The sequence below is a fragment of the Lynx canadensis genome, chromosome C1 (genome assembly GCF_007474595.2).
Source record: "Lynx canadensis isolate LIC74 chromosome C1, mLynCan4.pri.v2, whole genome shotgun sequence".
NCBI lineage: Eukaryota > Metazoa > Chordata > Mammalia > Carnivora > Felidae > Lynx > Lynx canadensis.
The window spans coordinates 99,161,670-99,185,318 of NC_044310.1; the positions used below are offsets into that span (position 1 = coordinate 99,161,670).

At 51.1% G+C, this 23,649-nt stretch overlaps 1 protein-coding gene across 2 annotated transcripts in view; it reads left to right on the plus strand.

Moving 5' to 3' along the window:
• The window catches only part of ATP1A1 (ATPase Na+/K+ transporting subunit alpha 1), a 30,144-nt gene extending 13,812 nt beyond the window's left edge, over positions 1-16,332 (plus strand). For both annotated transcript variants that reach the window (XM_030324046.1, XM_030324045.1), the window contains exons 4-23: positions 18-221; positions 885-998; positions 1,405-1,539; positions 1,627-1,744; positions 2,189-2,457; positions 2,947-3,145; positions 3,412-3,521; positions 5,621-5,755; positions 6,316-6,508; positions 7,836-8,011; positions 9,025-9,161; positions 9,981-10,131; positions 10,666-10,834; positions 10,956-11,110; positions 11,446-11,569; positions 12,486-12,631; positions 12,751-12,881; positions 13,159-13,260; positions 15,559-15,650; positions 16,057-16,332. In XM_030324046.1, coding sequence (XP_030179906.1) covers positions 18-221; positions 885-998; positions 1,405-1,539; positions 1,627-1,744; positions 2,189-2,457; positions 2,947-3,145; positions 3,412-3,521; positions 5,621-5,755; positions 6,316-6,508; positions 7,836-8,011; positions 9,025-9,161; positions 9,981-10,131; positions 10,666-10,834; positions 10,956-11,110; positions 11,446-11,569; positions 12,486-12,631; positions 12,751-12,881; positions 13,159-13,260; positions 15,559-15,650; positions 16,057-16,085 — 2,889 coding nt within the window. In that variant the 3' untranslated portion in view covers positions 16,086-16,332. The remainder of the gene's footprint in view (positions 1-17; positions 222-884; positions 999-1,404; positions 1,540-1,626; positions 1,745-2,188; positions 2,458-2,946; positions 3,146-3,411; positions 3,522-5,620; positions 5,756-6,315; positions 6,509-7,835; positions 8,012-9,024; positions 9,162-9,980; positions 10,132-10,665; positions 10,835-10,955; positions 11,111-11,445; positions 11,570-12,485; positions 12,632-12,750; positions 12,882-13,158; positions 13,261-15,558; positions 15,651-16,056) is intronic.
• The last annotated feature ends 7,317 nt before the right edge of the window (positions 16,333-23,649 follow it).

The window sequence follows — 23,649 nt, forward strand, 5'->3', positions numbered from 1 at the left end:
ATCCCTCTGCTTCTCAGGGCTTAACAACCGCTCGAGCTGCTGAGATCCTGGCCCGAGACGGCCCCAACGCCCTCACCCCACCGCCCACCACTCCCGAATGGGTCAAGTTCTGTCGGCAGCTGTTTGGGGGGTTCTCAATGTTGCTGTGGATTGGAGCGATTCTTTGTTTCTTAGCTTATGGCATCCAGGCCGCCACAGAAGAGGAACCTCAAAATGATAATGTGAGTTCTGTAGTTCCTAACTTAGATGACAAAGTGTGCACAAAGTATTCTCCTGGTCTTTGCCACCTGCCAGTTTTCCACCGGTTACCGCTGGTTGGCTGATGTTTTTTAAGCACGAGGGAAAAGCAGGGTTAGCAACTGGGGCCGTTGAGTTCCATCCATTCTTCTTCTTTTGCGGTTTCTCCCTCCAGCTCCGGCCCTCTAGATGCTCTTCTGGGCTGGAGGTCCATCCTGCATGTCGCTGCTGTGACAAGGCGGCTCTGCCCAGGTCCCGGCCCGGGTCCGGCTGCCACTCACACGGCAGAGCACAGCCTTTAATGTTGGCACATAATACACGTCCAGAGATGTGCGGTGGCCATCCCTCAGAAGTCACACGTTGTTTCAGAAACACGTTTGTCTTCATAAAATGAGAGAAACTGATTCACCTAAAAGATTTTCAAAAGTCTGTCGAGGTGGAGCGACCGAGTCCCTGGGACCCCATTTCTGGCACTCCTGTACACGGTCTCTGGGAAGCTGAATGTGAAGACACGAGTTCTGTATTGGATAATTCCTGAAGCCTTGACCTCTCTGTTACAGATTTGTTTTGTATTCAGTCAAGAACTACCTGATGTTCGCGGCTCCTTACGGAGAGCCCGCGCTTCTAACCCGTGTGTTCCCTTCCAGCTGTATCTTGGCGTGGTCCTCTCCGCTGTCGTCATCATAACTGGGTGTTTCTCCTACTATCAAGAGGCTAAAAGTTCAAAGATCATGGAATCCTTCAAAAACATGGTCCCTCAGGTACCTGCTGCTTGGTCTTTCCCCGTTGGCAGCCCCACGGGTGTGAACTAGTGTGAAGCTAAGTTCCTGAGTACTTAGTGACTCCGTCAGAGAAAGGGAAACCTCCCCCCCCCCCGCCCCCTGCCGACCCAAAACCACACCTGTTCTTAGACCCCCGGCAGAAAGTGATGGCCTCCCTTCTGAGCATACCCTGACAGAGCACCCGAGGGGGACAAGAGAGCCACCTCCAGATGAGCGAGATTTTATAGCTTGTATAAATAGAAAGATCAGCAATCTTTGTCATGCACTCGGATAATTCACATCAGCGATCATTTTCTAATTTGGCTTTCTCGTGTGACCACCACCCTGCCCTTGTCGGTAGTCGCTTTTCTCTGACTGAACGCTGTCAACTTTTCTGCCTCTAAAGCAAGCCCTTGTGATTCGAAACGGTGAGAAAATGAGCATCAATGCTGAGGAGGTTGTAGTTGGGGATCTGGTGGAAGTGAAAGGAGGAGACCGAATCCCCGCTGATCTCAGAATCATATCTGCCAACGGCTGCAAGGTGGGTTCAGCAGGGCCCACGCAGCTCGGGCGGGGTGCGTGGGGCGGCCCGGTGTGCGCTCACACAGCCCTCCCGTCTCGCGGGCAGGTGGACAACTCCTCGCTCACTGGCGAATCAGAGCCCCAGACCAGGTCTCCGGACTTCACAAATGAAAACCCCCTGGAGACGAGGAACATCGCCTTCTTTTCAACCAACTGTGTGGAAGGTAGGCCCTTTGGAGGCCCCCGTTCATATCCGCAGCACGGTGTCTGTCTCGGGCATTCGCAACAACGACAAAAGCCAGAGACGTCGTCTCTCTTCTTGCTTTATTGGCTCTGTGTCTGACCCCTGTGGTCAAGCACAGCAGATGCAGTTCACTCGCTGGCAGGGAGGTTCAGGAAGCCTGTGGGCAGTCTGTCCTGCTCCCCCACCCCCAGCATACATCTCCTGTTGGCCATGCTAGGCTGGCATGGACTTTGGAGCTGTTCTGCTCACGGATAGAAAGCCCTCTGCCGGTCTCTGAAAGAGCATACCCGCCACCAAAGAGCGAGCCCTTAAAAACGTGTGTGGCTTGTGTCTCTCTCTTAACCGTGCCAGGTAATCGCGCAGATTCCGTGACCTCGTTGGTGAAGCGAGGTACATCCAGTTCCCCCTCCCTCTCTCGTTTAAGGCACCGCACGTGGCATTGTCGTGTACACTGGGGATCGCACGGTGATGGGAAGAATCGCGACACTCGCGTCCGGGCTGGAAGGCGGCCAGACCCCCATCGCTGCCGAAATTGAACATTTTATCCACATCATCACGGGTGTGGCTGTGTTCCTGGGTGTGTCCTTCTTCATTCTTTCTCTGATCCTTGAGTACACCTGGCTCGAGGCCGTCATCTTTCTCATCGGTATCATTGTAGCCAACGTGCCAGAGGGTTTGCTGGCCACTGTCACGGTGAGCAGCTTGGGGAAGGCGACGTTCGCTCTTAGACCAGCTTGCATGTGAGACTCCTCCCCTGCCCTCTCCAGAGCGGCTGCCGACCACATGTCTGATCGGACGTGTGTGTGTGTAGTTTTTCTTCAGAGCCACATGGTAGGGTTAGACAGCGAGAAGGCCTCGGCATGGTTTTCCGTGGGAGATAGTAGCCCCAAAGCATACGTTTCGGCCTTACCCCATGACCCACAACAGTGTAACGAAGAATTTGGGGGTGAGTGGGAGAACTACAGTGTGGTAAATCCTAGTTGTTTTCACTTCATCTATTGCTTTACTGGGGGGAGAGAGAGAGCCCTCTCTGTACGTGGTCCTGTGCCAATTCGCATTTCACAGGATGGCTGGAGAGGTTTAACTTCAGAGAAACTTCTTCTGTATTAGGATGTAGCCAGAGTTGGTGTAAGACTCCCTCCTGGTCGAGATTGAAGTCCTCTGCTTCCTCCTGGTGTTTAGGTATGTCTGACCCTCACTGCCAAACGCATGGCGAGGAAAAACTGCTTGGTGAAGAACTTAGAAGCCGTGGAGACCTTGGGGTCTACGTCCACCATCTGCTCGGATAAAACTGGAACTCTCACCCAGAACCGGATGACAGTGGCCCACATGTGGTTCGACAATCAGATCCACGAAGCCGACACGACAGAGAATCAGAGCGGTAGGTGCAGGGGGGGCCGCCGCACGCTTTGGCCCCACCTGTTCACATGGCTTCTTTTTTTTTTTTTTTTTAAGTGGTTTTTGGTTTTAGTTTTTTTACTGTTAGGTAAGGAGTCGTGGGCGTGGGTTTTAGACTTTTCTTGACTTTGCCCAAAAGCCTGATGAGTTTCATTACTTGGGAAAGGAGACGTCATCGTTTCACCTTTTATGGGACTTGCGTACAAAGTTGAATGTGTGATTTTCCGCTCGTTTCCTTGCCTCCGTCAGGTGTGTCGTTCGACAAGAGTTCAGCCACCTGGCTCGCTCTGTCCAGGATCGCGGGTCTTTGTAACAGGGCGGTGTTTCAGGCTAACCAGGAAAACCTGCCTATCCTCAAGGTATGCCCAGAAGTTCCTGTTAGCGGTGAGGCTGCTTTGCGGGGGTGTAGATACCACCCGAGACCTCCCCCGAGAGTGTTCTCCTTGATAGCGCGTGACCTTTGTGTCCCGTAACGGAACCTCGTGCGACACTCGGAATGGCCCGTGTGATGCTTTGCTGTGTGTAGCTTGTATTGCCTGTGGATCCGGAATTCCCTTGGTTACCCTGTGGTTCAGAGAGGTTAGAGAAGAAGGACTTAGGGTCAAAACCGACCAGAGGTGGGAGGCAGTCTTCACTGTGAAAAACCGAACAAAATCCAGCCTTCCTCTACAGTGTCACCTAACCTAGCAGGGAGGGAGGGGCTGCTTCTGTGACTGGATGATCGCATTTGCATATCGGGATACACTAGATTCCAATAAATCCCTTAAGCCGTGTGTTTTCTTAAAATAGCTCAGCTCTTTCTCTTATCTTATTTGTTCTCCGCTTGCTTACTGATGATGCAGAACTAAGCTCAGCCTCATGGAATCCATGGGAATTGGGAAATGGCTGTGGTTTCACTGTGCTGCCCAGTGGAGACACAGCCTCAGAAAGGTCACGAGCCAAGCATGGGGTTGGTAGGATGAGGAAGGCATGTGCAAGGCCCCCCGGGCTCGCCTGTTCTCAGTGAGGCTGCCTGGGGTGCTTCCAGGGGGGTGGGGGGGGGGAACCAATCTGTTAAAGAGGATAAAGCTCACTTAGATGGAACAGAGATGGCTTCCACTGTGAAGATAGGACCCCTTTGTCCTTTAAGGGAGATGTTCTTGGCATTGAATTGATGTCGATTTGGGGAGGGGGGTGTTTCTCCTGGGATAAAACTTGAGATGCCTGCCTCCCATATTTCCTTGCATCACAGTGGAAATTTTGTAGGCTTTGAGCTTAGAACTCAACAGGTACCAGACCTCTCCCAGTTTAAAAGTGCCAGAAAAGGGAGCATGGGCTGTATTTCTGAGTATTTCAGGGGTTGCACCCCACAAAAGGCACGCAGTCCTGTTCAGCTTTACTAACTGGCCTTTATTAAAAATGATCCCTTGGGGCGCCTGGGTGGCGCAGTCGGTTAAGCGTCCGACTTCAGCCAGGTCACGATCTCACGGTCTGTGAGTTCGAGCCCCGCGTCAGGCTCTGGGCTGATGGCTCAGAGCCTGGAGCCTGTTTCCGATTCTGTGTCTCCCTCTCTCTCTGCCCCTCCCCCGTTCATGCTCTGTCTCTCTCTGTCCCAAAAATAAATAAACGTTGAAAAAAAAAAAAAAAATGATCCCACTTATTTCACATTTCCTACCAAACCTGACTACCTTTCTTCTTAAATGAGGCTACACTTGCATGTGCAGTCCTGTACGTCCCCAGTTCTAAAGTATTTATATAAAAGTTGGCTACAAGTCCAAATGTTCTTAGTGTGTCAAAGCATACATGTGTCAACAGTATATCACAAAAAAGAAGTATGTGTTACCTCAAGTGTGGTCTTGAACTTAAGATGTTAGCTGATTATATGACTGTTGGAGCTAATAATAGCTTTCAGTTCACACCATTCAGGCCCAGATAATTTTGCACAGTTGAATTATGTTTAAAGCTCTCTGTTTTGCCCTTGACACAGTTTGCCCCCAGTCCTGGGAACGCACCTAAGGGATTTTCTTTTACTTTGGAGGTGCTGTAAATATTTGGATTCTCACTTGGTATTTGCAGATTCATAACCAGAAATATGTGTTTGGGAATAGTGTTGGCTTTGAGACTTTGCAACAGGGGAAGATAAAAAAAAAAAAAAAGGCTAAAGTAGGTTGGAAGCGTGTGTTATGGTCTTCCCCAGGGTGGGGGACCCCTCGAGGCACCCCTCTTCTACGAGAAGCCGGGTTTGGGATGACGAAGGAGGGCTGACGGGAGGAGGCAGCTAGGGTGTGTGTCTGAAGGGCTGTGACCAGGGGGGGTCTGAGCACAGGGAGGCCCGTGCCTGCCAACAGCACTGCTTCTGCCTCGCCCGCCCGGTCCTCCACTTCTGACACGATCAGAGTACATCCGGGTTACACCGAGTTTTCCGTGGTGCCTGGGTGAAGCGTTTCAGGCTAATTAAGAACGATGTCTGTGTTCACAGCGGGCAGTTGCAGGCGACGCCTCGGAGTCCGCGCTCTTGAAATGCATTGAGCTGTGCTGTGGCTCTGTGAAGGAGATGAGAGACAGATACACCAAAATCGTGGAGATACCCTTCAACTCCACCAACAAGTACCAGGTCACCTGGCGTCGGTGCGGGTGGGCGAGGGGGTGGGCGAGGGGGTGGGCGGGGAGGCACGGGAGCTGGAAGAAGGGCTGTTTGACCTTTTTGAAATGTTACAAGCTTCCACGCTTCCTAAAACCAAACTATTCAAACTTCATGAAAGCTTTTAAGTTTTATGCCAGGCTGTGTATAGAAAGTCCTAATCTATTTGAGTATCATTAGGCTAAACAAAGCCTCCCCTAAAATGTTTGGGGCTCTCTGGGATACTTACTAAGGGTTTGGAGGGGGCAGGTGAGGAGGGGGCTGGGTGTCCAGGGATGTGCCCATCGTTGTTGCCACTGTCCCTTCAGGAAAGCTTTAGATACGAACCCGTGCCAGGGATTTCGGGCTGGGTCACTGTGCTTGCTTTTTTGGTAGCATTCAAAGCAGGCTACAAGGTGGGAGACCCCAAAGTTCAGATGTAGGAGGTTTTGGTGGTTTTCATGACTGATACCCAGGAGCCAGTGAGCTGTGCTCCCCATTTGGGCCAATGACGCCCAGCCACCAGGCGTTCACGTCTCCACTGCCCTTTATAGCTGTCCATCCATAAGAACCCCAACACGTCTGAGCCCCGGCACCTGCTGGTGATGAAGGGCGCCCCGGAGAGGATCCTGGACCGCTGTAGCTCCATCCTCCTGCACGGCAAGGAGCAGCCCCTGGACGAGGAGCTGAAGGACGCCTTTCAGAACGCCTACCTGGAGCTAGGTGGCCTTGGAGAGCGTGTGCTAGGTACGTGGGCAGCCGGCGGCACGGCCACCCGCCCGGTCTGCGTCTGCACGTTGTGCTGACCTCCCCAAAGCCTTTCGGGAGGAATCCTCCTCCTCGATCTGCCCCCTCCCCCTTGTTCTGAAAACCACAAGGGCCGGGCTGGGGAAATGTTTGGTGCATTGGGCCCGTGAGCAGCAAATTCCTGCTGGTTCGCTTCTGATCCGTACTTAGACCTTTGGTCTCATGCTGGTCAGTTCTGTTTGCCCGGGGAAGAAAGATCGGGGAGAAGAGCTTCATTATCAAACTTTGGTTGCCATGACCCTGACCTACAAACTTAATGAAATTAAAATGAATTGCCAGGGCTTCCAGAATAAAACCGTTTCCTGACTGGCACAGAATGGTTGTGCGTTTACACCAGAGCTTATGCGTCAGCTCGCAAATTAGATTAACGGTAAACTTTTCACCTAGGATGCTGCCTGTCCTTCCTACCACATCAGAGCCGGTGCAGATCAGAAGGACGTTTCACTGATTGTATAATGTAACTGAAACGGTGGCATTTGTGATATTTTGGAGGTGGACAGATGAAAGTTCCTTATGTAATTCTTCCTGCTCTCCTTAGTTACTCAGAACTGATTGCCCAGTTCCATACTCTGGTTCATACCTTCTCCTTCATCTAATTTTGAGGTGTCTTTCTTAACATACCCTGGTGCTCAGTAATACTAAAGGAATAGCGAGCAGAGATGTGGGCTCGATTTTTTCTTTTTTTTCCTAAAAACGGAAGCAGATGAGGCACCTGGGTGGCTCAGTCGGTTAAGCGTCCGACTTTGGCTCAGGTCATGATCTCACGGTTTGTGGGTTTGAGCCCCACGTCAACCTCCATGCTGACAGCTCAGAGCCTGCAGCCTGCTTTGGATTCTATCTCCTTCTCTCTCTGCCCCTCCCCCGCTCACGCTCTCTCTCTCTCTCTCTCTCTCTCTCTCTCAAAAGTAAACATTAACGAAAAAAATTTTTTTAAGAAGGAAGCAGAGACCAATAATTACATGCTTTGCCAAATCTGAGTACCTGAGCAAGCGGGCCTAGAAGCCTGAAATCCTGGGGCTCACCTGTCTCCTCCACATTGGACAATGCCTCTTCCTTTGAGGCTTGGTGATGGATTCTGTCATTCGCATGTTTTGTCTTCTGGTGATGCCACATCATTCATAAAGGTTAAATAAAGCCTCATTCTGTTATAAAAAAATAATTCCCACTATATACGGAGCCGGAGGCGGACTGTCTGACTAGCCAGCTGCTGTTGTCCTGTGCCTGTTCGGTCAGTGAGGTCCTCACGGGCTGCCTGCTCTCCTTGCAGGTTTCTGCCACCTTTATCTGCCAGACGAACAGTTTCCTGAAGGCTTCCAGTTTGACACTGATGATGTGAATTTCCCTGTGGAAAACCTCTGCTTCGTGGGGCTCATCTCCATGATCGATCCTCCTCGGGCTGCTGTTCCCGATGCCGTGGGCAAATGCCGAAGTGCTGGAATTAAGGTGGAGCCCAGGGTGCCTCCTTGGCATCAGCTTTTAGTGCCCCGGGGCACCCTGCTCGGTGCCGCGGGAGCCACACGGCCAGCTTGATTTCTCACCTGGCCGATGAGTGTCTTACCTCCAGCACTTCAGTTATCACCAGAAAGGGCCAAGTTGTTTTAAAAGGGTATCATCAGTAGATGGGGGAGGGCGGGTTTAAAAGAAAACACACACACATTTTGGGGGAAAGAAATGGAAGCGTAATAATATTTGAAAAGAGCAAACGACTTAGCAAGGTTTTACATTTTGAAATGCTTGGCAGTGCATGGCACGTCTTCTCTGCTTTCAGTCAACCGGTTTTCTAATGGACGGTGTCCTCTGAATCTTGCTAAGCCCCGGAACGTTGTTTGGGTGCACCGACCCGGGGTGCGTCGTTTCCCTTGGTGCCGGCTATCTGATTTGTTTCTGCTTTTTCATTCTCGTTAGTGAGACTGCCCCTCAAAGCTTTGGAAAAGTTACTCCCCCACCACTCGGATTGCGTTCTTAAGTATATTTTTTGGAATGTAATCCTTGGGTCAAAAAAGAGCAGTCACAGTTTTGAATTCCTTTTACATACTTACCCTCTCTCCCGAATTGGGCCAGTTTGGGGATTGTTGACCAGCAGTATGTGGCACCTTTGCCTGTAGTGTGATCCGCATCAGATTTTTATCTTTTTTTTTTTCCTTCCTTTTCTTGGCTAGTTTTAGTAAGTTTGAGTTTTTTATGTGACTGTGTAAAGGAGAAGCAGATACCATGTATCCTGTGTGAACATGTACCAAGATCAAATCTGGTTATTGCTTTGTGTTTTCTGTAAACACACGTTTGTGTTTATATTTTTGGTTAGTCACTGTTGTATCAATTTAAGTTTGCATTCTTTCCTTTTGATCTTCCAAGATGAGTAATCCTTAATACTTCCTCGTGCCTGTTTACAGAAGACTCTCTTTGAGGTCATTTCGCTTGGCGGCTGCCTTTGCTAAATTGTCCTGTTTCTTGTTCAGGTTATAATGGTCACTGGAGACCACCCCATCACGGCCAAAGCCATTGCCAAGGGTGTGGGCATCATCTCAGAAGGCAACGAGACCGTGGAAGACATTGCTGCCCGCCTCAACATCCCAGTGAGCCAGGTGAACCCCAGGTGAGGCAGGAAGCTCGAGGCACGGTCTGCCTTGAATGTGCAAATGCTGGAAGTTGGGAGTCATCAGCCTGGGTCTCCGATGGTTTGCTTCCAGGCTTGCTCCTGAATAGGGATTGCCCCTATGGTTCCAGAAAGGCAACCTTGTCTTTCCACGGGAGGGTTGCCCTGAGAGCGAGTCCTTATGGCCAACCCCTAGGTGGTGCTTACGGTTCTAAGCACTTGGCGCAGTGATGTATTAAAGTAGGTATTATTCCCACTTGGCAGAGCAGGGAAGCTGAGGCTTCGTCCTGAAGTACGCTCTGCGGCCAGGCTTCCGATTCCCTGCTGTTAACCGCAGATCATACCGCCTAAACCTAGCAGCAAGTCAGTTTCTAGGGCCACACTCACTTGTCCAAGTAGTCAGGTCAAACATGGAGAATTCGGCAATACGGTAAACTAGATGAGAGATAAAGCAGTATTGTTTTGATGTTTCGTTAAAGTTTGGGACCCCTTCACCTACTTCAGGGTTATTAGAGGGTTTGCTCTGCTGTCTAGAATTTGGTCCTTTTACATCAGTGCGTCTTCTATAAAGACCAGGAAAGGAAAATGACAGGCAGGCTGCCCCCCAGGTGTCTGTGATCCTTGAATGGAAGGAATAGATAAGAAGATGCTTTGTATCCTGTAGAATACCGCACAGAGAATCGCTTTCACCTGATGGGGAAAATTCCCTCTGGCTTTACGTTGCTTACAAAGTGTTCTGCATCGAAGAACAGCCCCGCTCGGTGACGAGCATCATGTTGGCGAAGCACTGGGTGACCTCTTTTCCTATCCCGATCCTAGAGATGCCAAGGCTTGCGTGGTCCATGGAAGCGACCTGAAGGACATGACCTCTGAGCAGCTGGATGACATTCTGAAGTACCACACGGAGATCGTGTTTGCCAGGACCTCTCCTCAGCAGAAGCTTATCATTGTGGAAGGCTGCCAGAGACAGGTTAGTGGGCAGCCGGGACCGGGCTCTGATCTCCGTGACGGCAGGGCCCGGCTTTTCTCAGACTCACCGTCTGTGTGCCAGTGTATGCCCCGGGCGTGGCTCCAGGGGGGGCGGAACTTGATAACGGTCTAGCAGTGCCATGCGCTTTACAACACACGTCTCCACTGTGGCCCAGAGTCTGAGCCCCCACACTTGTCTGGAATAGCAGTACAGGCTCCTCCTGTCTACACTGGGGCTGTGAATGGCCAGGAGAGACTCTCATCCCGCACCTTGAGAAGACTTGTAAAGGAATGGGGTTTTCCAGAGATCTCCCCAAAGTCCTGCATTTGAGGAGCTCTCGTTGGGGTGGGGAGGATGTATTTGTCATCACTCCTCCGTTCTCTTGTTGAGTAGTGGCTGGGTGGCTTCTTGGGCTGAGCCGGTTCTGAGCCCCCAGAGAGTCTCCGTAGGAAAGGGACAGTGTCTGTAGCGCCTCGGGTACTCCTGCCCGGGGACTGTGTAGCTCTTACAGACCCCTCCCCCTTCTTCGGACAGGGGGCTATCGTGGCCGTGACTGGCGATGGTGTGAATGACTCTCCAGCCTTGAAGAAGGCAGACATCGGGGTTGCCATGGGGATCGCTGGCTCTGACGTGTCTAAGCAAGCTGCCGACATGATTCTTCTGGATGACAACTTTGCGTCCATTGTGACTGGAGTCGAAGAAGGTGAGAGCAGTATGTGTAAAGCGTCCCCCAGAAACTCCTCCCGTTGCTGTCAGTCTGTAGCCGTTTCCGGCCTGCCCATCTCTTTTGAGCTACACGGTGAAACAAACTCTTGCATTCCCAGGTCGTCTGATCTTTGATAACTTGAAGAAATCCATTGCCTACACCCTGACCAGTAACATTCCAGAGATCACCCCCTTCCTGATATTTATTATTGCAAACATTCCACTACCACTGGGGACCGTCACCATCCTCTGCATTGACTTGGGCACGGACATGGTGAGTGATTCTCACAGCTCAGGCCCTGTCTCACCTACGGCTGCTTGCTGGCGTCCACGAGGCTGTGGCGGCTCGCTGTAGTGACACCGGTGTGCGTCACGGCCTCCGGGAAGCCGTGTTCTCACTCCTTCTCCGAGGCAACTGTCAGCGCCTGTTTGTCAGAGAGCAACGTTATATAAAAGGGAAGATTCTTTTTCTTTTTTTTGATGGGACTGGTAATAACATCTCATGGTACAAAGAACGGTTTTAAAAGGGAGAGGGCAAGGAAGGTTCACGAAGTCAGCTTCCTGGTATCTGATGACGTTTATACTCCTCCCTCCCTCCCCCCACCCCAGGTTCCTGCCATCTCCCTGGCTTACGAGCAAGCTGAGAGCGACATCATGAAGAGACAGCCCAGAAACCCCAAGACGGACAAGCTTGTGAACGAGCGGCTGATCAGCATGGCCTACGGGCAGATTGGTGAGCCACTGTCCCCGGACACCGGCACTGAGCAGGGAGCGTCTGTCGTGGTGGGGGCGGCCTAGGGGCTTGCTTTGGGGGACTTCAGATCTAGCAAGAGCCAGGAAACAGTGTGAGACTCAGGGGAGCTTTTGTACAAAATCCTCTTGAGTGAGAAGAAATCTTCTGCTGTCTGCCCAGTTACTTCTTAGTGGAAACCGTAGTTCTTCAGCCTGGGCTCAGCGGTCCCTCAGCTCGCCAGGCACAGGTCATTCAGAGGCAGTCGTTCCCGGGGGTACGTAGTACTGGCCATGGATTTGGATAGAGAGTTAGGCTTTGACGAAGTTGCATGAGCTTGAAACTTTGGCTGGCTGGTTACCACCACATGGTGACCCCGCACCGGGCTTGATCTCTGCTCCACCGGTGGAGCTAACAGGTGGTCTCGGAGACCTCATTTTAAGGAGGTCCGGAGCATAGGAGGAAACGTGCCCTGGGGAATTCAGGGCAGTGTGGCGAGACCAGATGCCAGGGGAGAAGCGAAGGGCCCTGAAAAGGAAGGAGGGGGAGGGTTGGGTCAGAAAGTGCCCCGGTCACTATTTCAAATATGGGAAAAAGAGATGGGGAAAGAAGTCTCCATGTAGCAGAGATTAAAACATAGGGAAGCATTTTCCCCTGAAAGGCTGTGCCCTGGTAGAGGCAGATGATGAAGTCAGAGCCGGGGGGCCACATGTCTCCGAGTGAGACCTGTGTGTCGTCTTTTAAAGCCCTGAAAAGTGACTCAAAAAGAGAAGAGGGCGCTGGGTGAGGGATGTGTCCCTGTGGTCCTCCATACTCCCTGTCATCTGTCAACTGGTGACCAAGACCGCCCTGAAGGCAGTCAGGTGAAGTGCGTGCAGATGCCCCAGACCAGGTTAAAGGCGTTTTTCCGCACTTGCAGGGATGATCCAGGCGCTGGGAGGCTTCTTCACTTACTTCGTGATCCTGGCTGAGAACGGCTTCCTCCCGACCCACCTGCTGGGGCTCCGCGTGGACTGGGATGACCGCTGGATCAACGACGTAGAGGACAGCTACGGGCAGCAGTGGGTGAGCACGGGTCTGGCCAGTGGGAGGACCCTCCAGCCCCCGGGGGGGGACGGTGGCCACTCAGCCATCGGCCGTGCGGGCCGCGGGCCAAGCTTACCTGGCTGCCTTCCGTGTCCCAGACGTACGAACAGAGGAAGATCGTGGAGTTCACTTGCCACACGGCCTTCTTCGTCAGCATCGTGGTGGTGCAGTGGGCTGACCTGGTCATCTGTAAGACCCGGAGGAACTCCGTCTTCCAGCAGGGGATGAAGTGAGTAGGGAACGCTCGGGGCCCTCACCCAAGGGGTCTGGGGATTTCTCAACTCTGCAAAACCCCGGCACCTGACACATGGCAGTTTCTGGAATCTCGCTCTTGGAGATTTAGGAAGCAAATTGTGATTTTCTTTTTTTTTTTTTTTTCATCTGCCCTCACGTTCCTGAGTATAGCTCTTACACAGAGACCTCGATCTGCCCTTTGACATATGGATGGCTTTCGAAGATAAACTTCTGTTTGTGTCCTTAAGCTTTCTCTCCCCTTGATTCTTTAGGAACAAGATCTTAATATTCGGCCTCTTTGAAGAGACGGCCCTTGCTGCCTTCCTTTCCTACTGCCCTGGAATGGGCGTGGCCCTGAGGATGTACCCCCTCAAGTAAGTCGCTCCTCTTCTACCTCCACAAAGTGCGAGATAGACGTGGAGCGTTTCCTCTCGTGACGTGTGCCTGTAGCTACTATTGTCAGGAATTGGGGGTGGTGCGTACAGAATTCCTCTGGACTGGAAATTAGGAAGGACTGGCCAGTGCTCAGGCTTTGGCTAAACAGGCTCTGGTACCACGGTACCAGATCGCTCACCGGCCAACCGCGTGAGTGCTTGCGTGCCCCATGGTGCCAGTCCAGTTGTCATTAGAGGTGGACCAGATGTACCCTGGGGTTTGGGGATCAGGTTCAGATCTTGATTTGCTTTCCCTAGCCCCTGTGTGTTCCCACCACAGGCCCCAGCCGTCGTGGGCCTCTGAATCCTCTGCTTTCCCAGGAAGGAGGTGGGAGAAGCGGGCTTGAGGTGGATCACGGGGGGAGGGGACCAAAGAAAGCTGGCCGCTGGTCTTTGCTCAGAACCAAACTGGCCTTTTTAAATTTTTTTTTTTTTTTTTTCAACGTTTATTTATTTTTGGGACAGAGAGAGACAGAGCATGAACGGGGGAGGGGCAGAGAGAGAGAGGGAGACACAGAATCGGAAACAGGCTCCAGGCTCCGAGCCATCAGCCCAGAGCCCGGCGCGGGGCTCGAACTCACGGACCGCGAGATCGTGACCTGGCTGAAGTCGGACGCTTAACCGACTGCGCCACCCAGGCGCCCCCAAACTGGCCTTTTTAAAACACAGTGAAGGACTTTGTGGTAAACCCCCGTATGCAAAAAATTCGGGTTTATCAGAGGTCCAAATTTTGGTACTTTTAGAAACAGAAGGTGTTGGGTGGGGTCTACTCACTGGTTGAGGTTGAGCGACTGCATTTGATGAAAAGATGCTAAGGCACAGAATGTGGCCCCTGTACAACATGAGCTTTTGATGCCGAAGTCTCCCCAGCCTCTCTCAGACCTATCCCACCTGGCTTGTAGCCGACACTTCTTCCATTGACCCCAGCCAAGCCCCATGGGCCTCACTGACATCTTGTCACTGCAGACATCCTCGGTGCAAGGCTGGCCTGGCATCTAGGGTCTGTCTCATTAGCATCTAAGCGGTCTTTCTAGCCTTCTCTTGTAGCCATTCTTGTAGCCATGCAAGTTTCTGTAGGTGAATTCGATACTCTCTTCCCCTGCACATGTACTTGGTCAGGATGTTTCCCCACCCCCCACCCCATCGGTCTGGGTAATCCTTCAGGGCTGATTGCCCTGGAGCTCACCCCCCTCAGACATGTGCAGGTACACCCCTTCTTTGGTATTACTGGTCACGTCTACTCCTCCCTAGATTGTAATCTTTAAGGCATGGGCTATCTTGTTTGACTTCGCGTCCCCAGCACCCTGCACAGAGCTGGCGTACAACAGGGGCAGGCCTTGTCCGAGGGGAATTCTGTCTGCTTGAGCCCACTGTTTGTCAAGAGGAGGCCAGGAGAACCACCGAGCTCTCTCAAAGCCTGAAGTGGAGAGTCACACTGAAATAGAGTAGGGCCTCAGGACCTCCTTTGCTGTGCCTAGAGAGTTTGTTCCCAACAGGTTCTACCCAGTTAGGAAGGTGGTTCAGTTACTCTGGGCGACCGAGCCAAAGGAGATCATCTCTTAGCTGTGGAGGAAGACCTCTAGCGCCAGGAAGAAGAGATTGCCAGGCTTCTGCCCTGGGAACGCCTTCCTCTGTTGACTGCAGAAGTTGGTAGTCAGGAAAGCATGGCCCTTGACAGGGCTGTCCAGGGTGCCTGTCTCCAGGCTGGGGATGTGGCAGCAGCCGCTGGGCTCCCAAAGCTCTGTTCTCTATTAGGGCTCAGCTTTATTCATTCCCTGGCGCTGGGATTCAGCACCCAGCTGACTGAATTCAAGGGATGGATACATGGTTCTGATCTACTCTGGCAGTGCTTTATCTTCAGATGCCAGGACGTTAGATATAATATATATATACCACACTCAAGTTCCTCAAACACTTTAGAGGGGAAGAAAGTAAATGCCCATTTGCTGAGGGATGGTCAACAGAAAATCTCAACTTACCCTATAAACCAAACTTGTAAAAGGGGATTCCTTCATAAAGTCTGCAGTCTGGTTTCCTGAGCCTCTCCAGGCCCTGGGCGCAGGGAGCAGCATTCTGTTCTTAAGACCTTTCTGTGTGTTCTGTGCTAATGGCTCAATAGTTAACCATGATTATACTTGGCTCCTCCTTCCAGGCTATTCCACTGTCCTGGGTGATATGTCGTTTCTCTTTCCTTTGACTTGTGTTCATGTATAAATTAGTACCTGATTCTGTTTCCAGACCTACCTGGTGGTTCTGTGCCTTCCCCTACTCTCTTCTCATCTTCGTGTACGACGAAGTCCGAAAACTCATCATCAGGCGACGCCCTGGCGGTAATTTCATCTTACCTTCAGCAGGGTTGTGGGAGAGGCGGTATTTCTGTGTCTTTTATTTCCTCTGAAGTGTCTGGGCTCGGCCCAGGCCATTGGACCAGCCAACTGCAAACTGCCCAACGCTATAGTCCCATCCTCACGATCTCCATTGAGGTTTCAGAACCGATCGTATTTTAGACTACAAACCAAATACGATCCAGTGGAAAGTTGGGCAGAAACCTAAACCATCTTCCTAATTAACATTTTCCTTCTAAAAACAAAGAGAGTTGAGGTCTAATGCCGAATTTGAGTGACCCCCCCCCCGAGCTTCGTCACCCACCCCCAGGTCACTCCTCAACACTTTCTCCCACTGTGCCCTAGAGCCAGGACTTACTGCAAGTGTCTTGTCTCTCTTTGCTGCCTATAGGCTGGGTAGAGAAGGAAACCTACTACTAGGCCCCCCGTGTCCTGCACGCCGTGGAGCATCCTACCACGCACCTGCACCCACCCCCCACGCCCTCTTTGTGTACTTCAGTCTTGGAATTCGGAACTCTACCCTGGTAGGAAAGCACCGAAGCATGTGGGGGAAGCGAGACGTCCCGGAATGAAGCATGTAGCTATACAGGGGGGGGGAGGGGGGAGGGCTGCCTGACAAACACCGTCTATGGGAATGACAGCGGGGAAGGTTTTTATGTGCCTTTTTGTTTTTGTAAAAAGGAAAACTTGGAAAGACTGAAAGAATACATTTTATATCTGGATTTTTACAAATAAAGATGGCTATTATAACGGAATCGATCTTGTGCCCTCATCACCTTCGTGGCCCTGATGTCAGAGTGTGGTTCTCTGCGCGCATCCCTGTACTGGCTACTTCAACAGCCAGGAACTTGTTGGCACGGCAAACCCAGACCCCCCGAACCAAAGCTAACCAGTCCTCTGGTTGTATAAAAGCTCTCTAGGCGATTCTGAGTCCCATTCAAGTTTGAGAACCGCTGTTGAGGGGGAACTTTGTGCCCTGGCTCTTTTGTTCTGAGTAGATGCATTTGTGGACCTACCTCAGGGTGAGTGATGTGGCTGCAACTCCAGCTGTCTCACATCTGCTCCTTGATGGAGGCACATGTCCTGTGAAGGATTCAGTGCCTTAGTACCATACCCTCTTGTCAAGCTGGCACAGCCCCCGGGTCCCCACCACAGCAGCCTCAAGCGTCTCTAGACCAAGGTCTGAGAAGCAGGCCTACACGGTCTCGTGGCCCGTGTATCACAAAGCGCTTCCCTATCACATAGCTCGTTCCTAATGTAGCATCAGACGGCTCCATTGCAGAAAGAGCTTAGGTGCCAGAAGGCACTTAAAGAAAAAGGTAAGAGAGACCTGTTTACATCAGGGTCAAGTCTGAAAACACCTGTTCTCGAAGAGTGAGTGTAACCCCCCTCCCTTCCCCCCAGCCCTCAGTCTCAAGGCTCAGCACTCCAGTGTGCTTGCTGTCACCTAACCATGCTCCGAGGCTGTCCCTGCTTCAAGCAGACACAATAGAGTCCTTAGTTCTGGCACCCGAGTACGTCGACAGGCAGGCAGAGAAGGAGTTCAAGTATTTTTTTTCTCTCTGAAAGCTTAATGCATTGCTCATGCCTCTTGACTGCAGCTCACTTCCAAGCTGCACCGATGGGAGAGGAAGGGAACCAGCGAATTCCCGCATACTGGCTGTCATCGGCTGTCCCCTCTCCAGCTGGAAGAACTGGGAGGGCTGACCTTAGTCTACCCAGTTCTAACCTCCTCTCTCGGGACACTTTCCCCTGGGATGATCTCTGCACTTGTAAGCAAGTCAGTTTGTAAGTTTTTGCTTTTAGAGAGAGTGAGTGGGGTGGTGGGGGGAGGGGGGCGGAAGGAGAGAGAGAGAGACGCTCCAAGTTCAGCGCGGAGCCCGACGCAGACCTCAATCCCGCCACCCCGGAATCGTGACCCGAGCCGAAATCAAGTCGATCAGATCTGAGCCTATCAGATGCCCCAGCAAATCATCTTTCAAAATAGCCGTCTGCTCGCCCAACATGGAACCCAGGATGAAGCTAACATAGAAAGTCCTCAGGATTATGAGTCCAGGAGACGGGTGGTAACTGGCCACTCGAGGACACCTTGCCCTTCACTGCTACGATGGCCCTCATGAGCACCCAACCCCCTCCCCATGCTTCAACCGGCACAGCCCTGTCAGATTTGCTGTCCCCACCCCTAGTGCCCCTGTGTCTGCTCTCTGGCACCCCTGGAGGGTTGACCAGTGAACCCAACATCACTACAACGAAGGTCATGGGTATTCCCAAAGAGCTCGAAGCAGCCTGACACGGTAGAGTCAGGGTCCGGGGGTGACCCCAGGTAGATTCCAGGCCAGGCTTCTCACCGCTCTAAGCGGCCCTCGACTTCGAAAGACCTGGAGGAAGTGTGGGGCAGGACAAGGGCAGTCTCCGAACCTCCCACCCCCTTCCCACCAGAACATTTCTACCCTCCGACAATCACTGAATAACCAGTTTTACAGCCAAAAGTTTGCTCCAGAGGAAGCAGCTAAGTGACGGGTAAAACTGGTACCAGAACCAGGCCTCCTGATGGGTCAGATGTTTCCAAGCTTTCTAAAAGACTCAACACCTGGGCTCATTTCTACTTTGCGCTCCAATTCTCACTTTAGCCCTCTCGGTAGTGGCTAAGTATGGCTCCAGAACAAGGACAGAAACAGCTGAGGGATGCTGACCCCAGAGACGGTGCACCCCCACAAATCTGCAACACAGCCATCCTGACCAGCCTCCTCCCTCTACTTGCTCACCTAATCATCCCTCCGCCGCCTCCCGGCTCCTGTCAATAACATCAGTCCACTGATAACTGTCGTCTCCGACCTGATTCCCAGTCCTTGGCTTCTACAGCACCTGTGTCTCCATCACCCCCTTGCCCAAACCGGACCCATCATCTCTACCATCATCATGGCTGCCCACTCCTTAGCCTTCTGCCTCCTCCTCACCTGCTCCTTGGCTGTTCGTTTCCTCAGGGGGGTCCCCACGCCTTTCCCTCTGCCCACTTCCTATTCTTGTGCATTTCACAACACGACACCCACAATGCTTTCCTCTCTTCTGAGCCCCCAGACCCGTGAATCCAGTTGTCTACTGGACATCGGTATTTGCCGACAAAGCACAACACGCTAGTCTCAACATGAACATAGTCTAGGCAATGACATCTATCGCCCCGTTGCCCAAATCAGAAAGCCGGAAGTCACATGAGGTTTCTGTCTCCCTTACCTTGCTGCGACCCCTGCCACCATGCAATCGCCACTCAGTTCCAGTGTGGCTGACAACAGGCTTTGGGTCTTAGCCTAGGCACACTTACTGACCATGGGTACAGAATTTTGCCTCTCGGCCCTTCCTTTAGAATCCCAATGACATTTGAGAATTGTTGAAAGCACGGAGGTTATATGTAAAGAGATTGGCACGGTGGCTGGTCCTCGATAAAACCCTTTCTCTTCTGGCACTGCCCTTCACTTCTGGACACCCGCAAGAGCTCCTGGCCGGTCCCCTGACTCTCAGCCTTCAGTCCAGTGCTTCTCTAAATGTGGTCTCTGGACCAGTATCTCCCGGGGAACTTGATGGCAATGCACCTTCTGATGCGCACCGACTGAATCTGAAATTGGAGGCGGGACACAGCAATCTGCTTCAAGGAGCCTTCCAGGTGATTCTGATGCATGTCAAAATCTGAGAAGCATTGCTCAATCCCACCTTCCAAGCTCTGCGTGGCTGCCTCTCTCACATCCACGTCTCCACCCTTGACTCCAGCCAGAAACCTATCTCTGCTCAGCCGTTCAGGCTCCCAGGAAGTCCCTTCTGTGCTACATACTGCCTCCCCCGCTGTCCTACAAGTCCCCCTGGCAAGCCACCCGCGTGGGCCCAACCTGCATTCCCCCGGCTGACTCAACTCTCCGGCTACCATTCAGGCCTCTCCCCTTGGAAAGGCGCAGTGGGCCCTTGTGTTTTCACACCTTCTAGCACCTACACCTATTATTAGTGTGTTCCCGATAAACTACGAGTTCCTGAGCACAGCAGCCCAGGCCATACCCACCCCAACATCTGGCACATTGAGTACTCGTTGAATGAATGAATGCTCATTACCAGACCTTTTCCATATTTTTAACACTTCACCTCACCCTGCATTTCAGTTTCTTGAATCAGAGCTGACGCTTCACCCAAGGGAAATGTATGCCCAGGTCTGCAGGAGCCTATGAATTTGCCTGTCTCCTAAAACTTTGATGCTGAAATTCAGAGAGTATTCAGGAGCCATTCATGGAATCAGGATGTGAAGAAGTTTGGTGGGAGACCATGGCAAGTGATGATAGAAGGCAAAGAGATGTACAAACAGAGGTCAAGGTGGATACAAGTCCTTGGACGTGCCTGCTCCCAGAGCTTTTGAATCCCTGTCTTGGGCCTCAAACGAGCTCATTGAAACCCCCCACCAGGTTGTCACCTCCTATTAGATAGCTGGTTACTTAGTACCCCTTCACAGAAGTCACAATTCTGTCATTCAATTATGCAATCACTAATATCCATTTCCCCCTGCTAACCTGTAAGTTCTGCGAGGTCTAGGAGCCTGTCTCTTCTGTTTTCCCCGTCATGTTCAGCCCAGCGCCTTCAGAAGAGAAGCTGGCACTTTAGCACGGTGGCCAATACTCCCTATTTAAGGAGAAAGGCGGGCTCCACTTCAAGATGGCATCATAGGAAGATCCTGAACTCACCTCCTTCCATGGACACACCAAATCTACGGCTGCATATGGAACAGCTTCCTCTGGGAAAAAAACCTACAAAGAAGCAGAGTGATGCCTACACATCAGGCGAACAAGAAAACCCCAACACTGACGCATGTAGGAGAGGCGGAAACACAACCCTTCCGGAAACCCCAACCCTGGCATGACTGCCACAACTGGACGGAACTCAAAACCCGGAGCTTTTTACTACCCCTGGGGAGCAAAGGTTTCGTCCTCCACAATGGGCACTCCACCTTCACCTGAGAGACAAGCCCCTAAAACATTTAGCTTTGGAAACCAATGGGGTTTACGTCCGTCATGCCCATAATGGTACAGCAAACTGAAAACAGCTGTAAAAAAAAAAAAAAAAAGTTTATAAGAGCAGAGAGAGAGAATCCTAAGCAGGTTCCACGCTGTCGGTGCAAGAGCCAGATGTGGGGCTCGAACCCACAAACCGTGAGATCATGACCCGAGCCAGAATCAAGAGTCAGACGCTCAACCGGCTGAGCCACCCAGGCGCCCCTGAACAAGTGCATTTACAAAGCTTGTGCACGGTCTTACTTGGCCCGGGGAGCAGCACAGAAGCAGCTTGAGAGGAACCCAGACTTTATGTGAAAGAGGTTTGTTTGCTGATCTTAAGGAATCAACTGAGGGGCAAGCTTCTAATGAAGCATACAGTCAAGGCCCTGTGGTCCTCCTTTCCGGAGCCCACAGAAGGTGGGCGCTATCTTCTCGCTTTCTCTCTGCCACACTCCACGGTGCCAGTATCTCCTGGAGAGGAGCTTGTACATGCGTCTGGTACCCAGCTTTCATGGGTTGCCCCCCAGGAGATGCTCCTGGATTGCCCAGTCCCTAGGTGAGCAGCAGGGCTTGCATTTCCGGGATCCTAGGGGACTAGAACAATTCAGGGGCTTGCTCTTGGCTGTTTATCACCTCCAGGGCACTGCACAGACAGCAGACTGAGAGACGCACTAAGTCTCTTTGTGAGAGACCTATCTGCTTGTCCAAGAGCCTCAGCCCCAAGAGCAGGCTTCGGGTTGGTACACAGCCGAGATGCACTCTGGGATGGAGGCCACTGGACGCCATCTTTGCACTGTCCTTCTGCCTGGCTCCAGATCGCCAGCATCTCCCAGAAAGGAACTCTGACTCTCGTCTGACACCCTAATTTCTGCAACTACTACCCAGAGGGCACCTCCAGATTGCCCGGGTTTGGCGTCTGGTGGGACTTGAGCTGGCAGCCCCACAGAACTATATATAGAGAGAGAACTATATATATAACTATATATAACTATAACTATATATAACTATATATAACTATATAAACTATAACTATACACACACACCACAAACATATATATATATATCTATATATATACACACACATATATATAAAATGGTCATGGCATATGGTCATGACTATATAGTCATTCTCTAAAGATACTGCCTAAGGGTCTGGTTCCAATCGCCTGAGTGTAGTGCTGATGGAACTCCTCCCCTTTGGGACACTGACAGATGTTGGTACACCCTCAACTACTGAGGGCCACTGAAAACAATGCTTGGACAATCACAAAGGTTTGCGACACCAAAGCTAAGGCAGGGTTGAACTATAAGGTTCATTTCCTACATGAGGGCTGCTCCTTAAGATGGGAGAGGGAGTTGTTTATCTAATGCATAGAAACCAACACAGGGAGTCAAGGAAAATGAAGAAAATGGAATATGTTCCAAATGAAAGAACAAGATAAAACCTTGAAGAAGTACTTAACTGATGAAGTTTTGGGGTGATGGGGGGGTTCATGGGGTCCGGAGCCAATGGCCAAGAAAGAATTCTTGAGGACCTCTTTGGTGCAAAGAGGTGATTTTATTAAACATGGGGACAGGACCCATGGGCAGGAAGAGCTGCACTAGGGTCGTGACAGGTAACTCATTATATACCCTCAGATTGGGAGGGGATCAGGGTGTCTATGGAAGTAAGTCTCTATGGAATTTTGGACAAGGTTTCCAGGATCTTGAGGGGCTAGCTGTTGCTAGGGAAATGCCGTTTATTACCACTTAATAAAACCTCAGTCATGAGACCCTGTAGATGTATATCAGGGGGCCATAAGCTTGGAGTATGATTGACAGCCTAGATCTTAGGGAAGTTGAGATAAAGGAAGAAGACTTACAGGATCCTTGAGGTTGGGACAATGTTAAGCTAAGATTCTCTTTTGTCCCCAGCAAAGTGTCATCTTGAGGGAGCTGAGCTCCTAGAGGAAAGGTCACTCTGCAGGTCTCAAGGACTTGTCAATGGGCTGTAGGCAGGAAGGGAATTTAATTTTTCATTTTTGCCTTAGTTTCCCACGTGGCAGGCATTTAAACCCCTTCCCTTTGTTCTTGGGTAGCCAGGAATGTCCGAGGATATCACACATATCCCACCTGGAGCTGGGGGTGGGAGTGGGTACCAGCCTGTATTTCACCCTCAGCGTGCCCCATGCTCCCTCACCATTAATGAACCAGAGATATGTGATTTATTTGATAGAGTTCAAAAGAATCGTCACAAAGATGCTCACCAAACTCAGGAAAAGCATGGATGAACACAGTGAGAACTTCAAAAAGGAGACAGAAAATATAAGAAAGTAGCAAATATAAATCTCGGGGCGCCTGGGTGGCTCAGTCGGTTAGGCGGCCGGACTTTGGCTCAGGTCATGATCTCGCGGTCTGTGAGTTCGAGCCCCGCATCGGGCTCTGTGCTGACGGCTCAGAGCCTGGAGCCTGTTTCAGATTCTGTGTCTCCCTCTCTCTGACCCTCCCCCGTTCATGCTTTGTCTCTCTCTGTCTCAAAAATAACGTAAAAACAAAATTTTAAAAAAATATATAAATCTCACTGGTAAAAGGTAAATACATCATACAATTTCGATGAAATTTGTAAAGATGGTGGATCGCCCACTAAAGCTAGCGTGAAGGTTAACTGTTGACTACAACAGTTAACAGATGCACAAGATAAACAGATGTAGAATATGACATTAAAAACATAAAACGTGGGGGTGGGGAGCAGAGTAAAAATGTAGAGCCTTAGAATGCATTCAAACTTAAGTTGTAAATTTATACTGTTCTAAATTATCAGTTGTTATGTGTCAGCCTCTTGATAACCACAAGGCAAAACCTTATAGTAGATACACCAAAAATAAAGAAATCTAAGCCTACCACTGAAGAAAGTCATCCAATCACAAAAGAAAACAGTGAAACGAAACCTGCCAGAAAACAAATAACAAAACAAAATGGCA